The sequence below is a fragment of the Apus apus genome, chromosome 1 (assembly GCF_020740795.1).
Source record: "Apus apus isolate bApuApu2 chromosome 1, bApuApu2.pri.cur, whole genome shotgun sequence".
Lineage (NCBI taxonomy): Eukaryota > Metazoa > Chordata > Aves > Apodiformes > Apodidae > Apus > Apus apus.
Genome location: NC_067282.1, coordinates 128,130,900 through 128,138,655, shown reverse-complemented (window position 1 = coordinate 128,138,655; position 7,756 = coordinate 128,130,900). Strand labels below are relative to the sequence as shown.

The window sequence follows — 7,756 nt, the reverse complement described above, 5'->3', positions numbered from 1 at the left end:
AACAAGAAATTAAAGTGAATGTGTTACACTCGGTATTATAGTTCAACAAAGTTGCTGCAGAATTGCCATATGGGCTGGGGTGTGATGGTAGGCATTAGTCCTAGAGCAGCTTCACTTGAGAAGGCTTTGAAGAACAGAGAGTAGAGAGGCAAGGACAGTCTGAGTGAGCGACCGAGTGTAGCATAGGTAATTTGAATTATTTTAGTCAATGATTTCCTTTTGCAGCCTTACTGGTTGCTCACATGGTATTTTCATGATACATGAAAATACAGGTCACCTAGCTTTGTTAGCCGTCCATGAGGAATGTTCTCTCTAATACCTGGTATTTTCCAAAACGTTTCTGTCCAGCCCCACCTTTGTTGTCCATTGAGGATATTTCTCCTGTTCTAGGTCAGATTAATTCCTTCCCTTCCTTTTCACACACAGTTTTTTGCTTCCCTCCCCTCTCCAGCTTTGCTCCAAAGCACATCCTTTCTCATATCCTATTTGTAACGTGATCCTTGTTCTCACTTCTCCATCCCATTCAAGATGTGAATGTCTTCTCCTGTATGGTCTGTGTACATGCAGGACAGAGAGACAGCACTGGTGTGTGCCTCTGTACTTGTCCATCAGGTGTATATCCCATGCAGTGGGATAATGCCGCCATCTTTAACCCCTCTCACTTGTTTATGGTTGGAGCTTGACTTAATCTGGTTGACAAAGAGCATCTTTGAATGTCATGCCTGCCTGCAGGCTGATCGCCAGTTTTGACTCTGTGCAGCTATACGTACTTATGTGGAGACAGATCCCAGGCCTGCCTTCTTGGGATTTTTTGCTTTCTTGTCTGTGAGACTCCCGTGTTTCTCTCCCAGGTTGTAAACAATTACGTGGAAGGGATGCATGGAGAGGCTATGGACAAGGCATCCACGAGTGGCATGCACTTCAAGGACAACAAGAGAAAGGTTGACTACGTGTTAGCCTACCACTACCGAAAACGCCCCGCCCGGCACCTGCCTGGCCTGGACTCGTCGGAGCCGACACGTGGATCTGCCTCCTTGGTTTCGAATGGAGGGACTGGGAAGGGCTGTGCTGAGCTGCAGCGACAAGATGGTGGCCAGCATGTCCCACAGGAGCAGCCAAGGCCAGAGGTGATCGAGCTCGGCCCACTGGATGCCTTGGAAGTGGAGAAGCAGCTGCAGAGAGAGGAGTATGAACGGAACCTGGTCGAAGCAGGGCTGGAGATAGAGAAAGACCCTGAGGTAAGAGAGGGAGACCTTCTCCTCACACACAGCACCGGGTGCCCTGATGGGTAATGGCCACTTGGGTGTCAGAAGTGGCTATGTGCAGGACATAGCCATGGCTGGGCCATGCTGGTGGGAGAGCCTGGCAGTGGCTGGGTGCCCAGAGCATGGCTGCCCACTCTCCCTGCTGGCAGGGAGGCTGGGAGCCCGGTTGTGGCCTTGAGTTAGGGCCCAGCTCAGCCTGCCTTCATTCCTGCTAACCAAGAGGAAAATAAAGCCCATACCATCTCTTAAAAGTAAGAATATGTACCCCTTTCCTTCTAAGGCAGCCTCACTGCCTGCCCCACTGCCACTTCTCCAACCGCAGCAAGTGTAGAATGTCCTCGAGGTGTCTCATGGCCAGCTTGAGGACCTAATCCTGAAGACAGCTTTTTACTGCTGAACAGTAGTTTATTACTGAACACCCCTGGGTCAAATGCTAACACCACAACACCCCCCAGTTAGGGATTTGCAGAAATATGTGTATAAGCTATTGTATACGTGCCTAAAATATGGCGTGAAGGCAAGAAGAAGATGATAGGGGTGTTTCTGTGTTGCTTGGTTCTTACTGCCTGGGGAAAAAAAGTGTTTATTGTTGTTCAGTGCACAGTTGAGAGCAGTTTCAATCTTACTCTGGTAGAAAACGTATTTCTTTATCTATATGTTCTTACAGTATGCAGCGAGCACACTTTCCTTATAAATAGAAGTGTTTATATTTTAATATAGTTAAAATGACAAAAGGCACTCTTAAGTAATTTCCTGGAATATAAAGTGCTGTTAAGACATTTTGTATTTCCTCAGAGTAACTTGGTGATTTTCAGTGTGACTTTTAGTTTCCTTGGCAGCTGTACAGAAGTTTTGTGTCATTTTCTTCATTCATTCCACAAAACGAACAGGAGAACCTCACAGCCTTTAATGTCTTTATTCTCATCTCGTTGCATCTTGTGCTATGTTTGTATCAGCTGGGAGCTGTGGTTAGGTTCCTTGACTACAGCCAGCTGGTCAATTGAGCACAGGTCTTCAAAACCTCATGTTGATGCACTGAGTTCTGGGCTATCCCTCTGGACCTCTTTGAAACTCACAGATATTTCTATCTGTTGAAAAGAAGTCCCCCCTGGCTTCTAGTTTTGTTTTGACAGTAAATTTAAGAAACTTAAGAATTCTTCTCAGAGGTGCTGAGAACTTACAGGTTATAGTGTTTTTAGTGCAACCAGTCAACACTTCCAAAATGTGGACCAAATTGCACATTGCATCTGAAAAATTGAGTCTAGCTGACTTGGCTTAATGTACGCATCACTGACAGGAACAGAAATAAATAGAAAGGCCAAAAGACTGAACATTTTCCTTGCTTAGTTCGCAGAATCACAGAATTTTTGGAGCTGGAAGGGACCTTAAAGATCATCGAGTTCCAACCCCTCTGCATGGGCAGGGACATCTTCCCCTAGAACAGGCTGCTCAGAGCCCCATCCAACCTGGCCTTGAAAACCCCCAGGGATGGAGCCCCCACAGCATCTCTGGGCAGCCTGTTCCAGTGTCTCACCGCCCTTACCCTGAAGAATTTATGCCTGATCTCTAGCCTAAATCTCTCTTCTTTCAGCTTAAAACCATTCCCCCTTGTCCTTTCACTGCAAGCCCCTGTAAAAAGTCCCTCCCCAGCTTTCCTGTAGGCCCCCTTCAGGTTCTGGAAGGCCACTATGAGATCCCCCTGGAGCCTTTTTCAGACTGAACAACCCCAACTCCCTCAGCCTGTCCTTGTAAGAGAGGTGCTCCAGCTCTCGGATCACTGAGTTGCAGGTGGCTACAGGTTGTATTTCACTGCACAGCCTGGCTGAGCCGTCCTTATGCTGAACAGAAAAAAGTCATCTCAAATCCTCATTCTTTTATGCTCAGCGTTGGGGTTCAGGTTCAAGACTGCTAACACATCTTAGTGCTATGATTTTTATGACCAAATTACATAAAACCCATGAGGACAGCTGTTTTTTGGGCCTTGTTTCAGTTCTGAATTTCTCAGAACCTTAAAAGTCTAGCAGGAGATTTGGATTTGATTATTCAACTCATTACTTATCTGAAGTCCAGCTGGATTAAAATTCTGGTTCAAAACCTTTCCAAGTGATTGATGTGTGCTCTTAAATAATATACAGAGTAATAAATGGTATCATGGAGAGCTGATCAAGAAAAAACTTTTTGTCACGGTTTTCCTTCTGAAGAGGAAAACAATTTTTGTAAATGAACTGGAAAGCTCTAAGGAAATTATTTGGTGATCAGTTATTTAACGGGAAAAATTACTTTATTTTGAAAAATATGAAAAAATGCAGTCCCATCATTCTCTGTGTGTTTATGTGTGTGTGCATAGTTACTCCTGTTCCCCCAGCACACAAGCTGCCTAATTAAGAGGGAAAAGGGGTTTTCTCTGCAGTATCTCCTGGGAAACTAGAAGGGACTGTGCATTATCCTTCTTCTTCCTGGCCCAAGCTATGTGGCTTTTACTTCCTTTTCTTTTTCTCACTTCACTGTTGACTTTTTGTTTGGTGTTTTGTTTTGTTTTGTTTTGGTTGGGTTTTTTTTCCTCCTGTTAGTTAACTCCTGTTAAAACATGCAGAAGCTACTGTCTGTTATCTTGCTGTGGCTTTCATAGAACATGCTGATCAGGCACATGTGAAGGGTGCAGCTGGCCTCATATATTGATTAAAATTGTTTGTTGAGCTGTTACAAGAGCAACTTCTGATTTTAGTCCTGGTAAAAATATGTGTCTATTGTTTCATTGAACTCAAAACAATATAAATCACAACGTGCTGCATTTCTGGTGTATAACACAGTGGACTTTCAAGTGCTACATTTCTGGTGGTTTTTACTGATCATGCATGCTTGTTTTTTTTGGTTCAGTACTAGTATAAAAGTGGATCTTTTTCTTATGGTGTTATTAGAAGTTGAGACATATTCTCAAATACATAACTCACTCTTGGCTATATGTTCTGGACCAAGTGTTAAGATGAGTCTGATATCCTGCTCAGAGGCTGCAAGGGTAACTCAAAACAGCCTTCTGTGCTGCAGCTTCTGTATGAGGGATTCTACTTTTGAATCCTTGGGTTAGATCCGGTCTTGGTTTCTCTACCTTATGTCACCCGCACAGGGTCTTGCAAAGAAAAATATTAATTTAAGAACAACAGGATATCCTGAACAAAATCTCTTTCCTGAAACAGCATCAGCTTTCACTTGAAGCAGTAGCAATGGAAAGGAAGAGGGCAACAGGGCATCTACTGTCTGTGGTCTTCAATGTAAGCCGTTATCCTCCTTTTACTGATATTACTGAGAGTACTGAAGGATGTATTCACTGAGTAATACTGCTGATTCAGCATTTAGTGACTTCTAAGGGCATATGTCACCTTGTGGCTGCAAAGTTGCATAATCTATGATCTTGCTTAACCCTACTTTGAAAGCTTAATCAAGCTAAATGAACTAAGCACGGGGTATTTTGCATCCACCTACTCAGTCTGCTTACCTCACAGGATAGTGGAATTCCTTTAGAAGCTGCTTTTGTAGGCTAAAACTTTTTAGACGTCAGAAAGCTAATCTCTAGGAACACAAGGATAACATTATGACAATTTAAAAATATTTATTTCTACAACTATCTTTTGGAAAAAGGGGGAATTCCCATGATGTTAATATGGTTGTTAACATACAGTGTTAAGATGGTTATATACTGAATAGCTAGGAACAAACACCATTCTCATTGTATTGTCAATTCATTGTGTAAAAGAATAGAGTCAAGAAAACAAATGAAGATATATAATTTTTATGTGGAGAGGGGAGTATGAATATATTTTGAGTTTTTGGAAAATAGGCAAGAAGTCTGTTACCATATCAACTGAATTATTTGCTAGTTAAGGAATTTTTGACTAGTTTGCAAGTCCCTTACAACTTTCTATGATTTCTTATTGCTGCCCTCCAGAGAAACTTTGTTTGCTGTTAGTATAACCTTCTAGGATTTGGGTTGTTTTTTGTTTTCCTGTTTTTAAACTGAGATACTATTTTTCGAGTCCATGACAAACTTTGCAATGGGCATGAATTTGAATCCTACATCGTTTTCCTCTCTAATTGACATTGAATACCCATAATGACAGGTGGTCACAATGAGATTTGACAGTCTTCTTCCTATGGTCCCTGGTAAAGTCGTACCTGATCCATAGCATGTATTAATGTGTTATAACAAATACCTGCCACCATCAACTTTCAGTCTTGATCTGTGTGTCAGACACCATAAGTGTCCGATTAGGTTTAAGGTGCTCTTTGGCTAGTTTTCTTTTCTTCCAATCAACACATTTGGGTGATCCATTGTAGCCTGTGCCCATGAAAACAACTGAATTAGCATAATTTGGGGTTACCTGGAAGTGGTACTCAGTGGGAAGAAAAGGAAAGAAGAGGAAACTCCCTGTACCCATCTGATGACAGCAGTTAGCAACACAGAGCTACTGCTCTCCATGGATTGGTGTGAGTAAAAATAATGTTTGGATCTATGACTGGCCTGTTAGACCAGTCTACAAAGTTAGATAAGATAAGCCTGGTGTTGACCCTTGCACATGTATGTAGAATTAACTACCTCATATTTTACAATATTACATAGTGACTAATGTAGACCCCACTAATACAGAACCTCTAAACACTTATGCTAATCTGCATAGTGTTAAGCATTTGCAGGCTGTACTTCCTCTGCTTCAAGGCAATACAGTAAGCCACTTTTTCCTGGATGTCCATGCCAGAACCCAGATTCTTTGGCTTGTCTTTGTAAACCATGAAGGAATGCCAACAGGCCACATTTATCCCCGTGAGCTGGCCAGAGCCATGACAGTCAGCTCCAAATAAACCCTGTGTAACACTAGTGGCACAATTGCATGGAATGCACCAAGAATTGCTTGAGATAGGGCCACCTTAAGAGTACCCTCAGATATTCCACCTTGACTACCAGGAAAGGTAATAAATACCATTGACATTGCAGGCAGCTCTTGGGGTTGAGGGTTGTTTTTTTTGTATGTTGTTTTTGTTTTTTTGTTGGTTGTTGGCTTTTTTTTTTGTTTTCTTTGGTTTGGTTTTTTTTATTTTAGGTGAGTGGGTTTTTTTTGTTCTGTTGTTTTTTTGTTTGTTGGGGTTTTTTTGTTATTGTTGTTGTTTTTGTTTTTTGTTCTATTTTGTGCTGTGTTTCACCCAGTATGAAGCATCAGTAGTTCACTCAACATTGAGTCAAACTGCTGCTTTAATGACTGCAAATGCAACATGGACTGTGTTCAATTAGTATTATATATGGGAAAGCATTACAGGAGTAGAATAAGAACACACTGGAGATGCATTCTAGCAAAATTGAGCACACTGGAAATTAAGTGTACTTTGCTAAAGAGCATTTAGGAGGTGAAGGTATCTTTTTAATCACAATTTTAAACTGAAGTATAAATTACTGTCCAAGAAGCTCTTCTAATTTGAATTTTAGAGGTAGCATAGTTATAAGGATGTCTCATTGAACTGTGTTGGCTACGTTGCACTTTGAGGCAGAGAAGTCCTTAAGGTCCTCAATGGATCAGCTTCTGTAGTGCTGTTGATAACAACGCTGCTAATGATGGTGATTGTGACTGGATTTTTCTGCTTGACATTCCAAGGCATGTTTTTTTTAAAAAAACTAAACAAACCTAGAAAACAAAACAAGCAAACAAACCACCTCCCAACCCCTCCTCTGCCCAAATGCAAACAACCTCCACCCCCAAGCCAAACAACCAACCCCTTCACCCCAGCATGAACCAAATAAAAACTTATATATAAAGTGACTGCAGCTAACTTTAATCAATGGGTTTAAATTGCACTGTTTTGTCACACTCAGATGCTTTCCATTTGCCAGTGGGAAAAGGCCCTGTCTTCTGTCTTCAGCTCTAAAGGACAAGAGTAGCCAAAATAATGTAATGGCAAATTATTCACTGCAGAGGGGCTTTTTCTTTCTGTCTCCTCCTATCCCCAGCTCTAGTTGAGGGTGTTTCTGTTAAGCAGTGCTGGCAATGTTCTTGCTATATGAGAGTTTTCTTGGGGCTGCTATATTCCCTGGCATCACATTTACATCATATGGAGCTTATTTTAATTCTAATACTTTTCATGGTGAAAAAGTGGAATTCCAATGGTTGAGAGTATTTTTTGATAGACCATTTTTCCTTGAAAAAATATTTTTCTGTATATGATGTTTCAACTTTTGGTTGAAAGGTTATGGATATTACTTAATTTAGTAGTAATTAAGAGCCTGGAAAGGATGTCTTTTTCCAAAGTCTATCCATGGGATTTGCAGATAATTCAAAGAAAAGCAACTCATGCCCTTAGTATATGTGAGACATCTTGCAGGTAGTGTGAATGTTACAGTTGTTTCTTATAGCTGTTCATTCATCTCAAGTGCAGAGGAATTCTTAATAGTAGCTAACATTAATTTGAAAAGGATAATGAAATTTATATAAATGACAATATATACAGAG

The 7,756-nt window shown here is 41.3% G+C and overlaps 1 protein-coding gene across 2 annotated transcripts in view; it reads left to right on the top strand.

The window, feature by feature from the left end:
- Positions 1–857: 857 nt before the first annotated feature.
- The window catches only part of ANO2 (anoctamin 2), a 171,077-nt gene continuing 164,178 nt past the window's right edge, over positions 858–7,756 (top strand). Inside the window, exon 1 of one of the 2 annotated variants that reach the window (XM_051625894.1) lies at positions 858–1,238. In XM_051625894.1, the coding sequence (XP_051481854.1) occupies positions 876–1,238 (363 nt within the window). In that variant the 5' untranslated portion in view covers positions 858–875. The remainder of the gene's footprint in view (positions 1,239–7,756) is intronic. The other variant, XM_051625885.1, reaches the window with a different exon arrangement.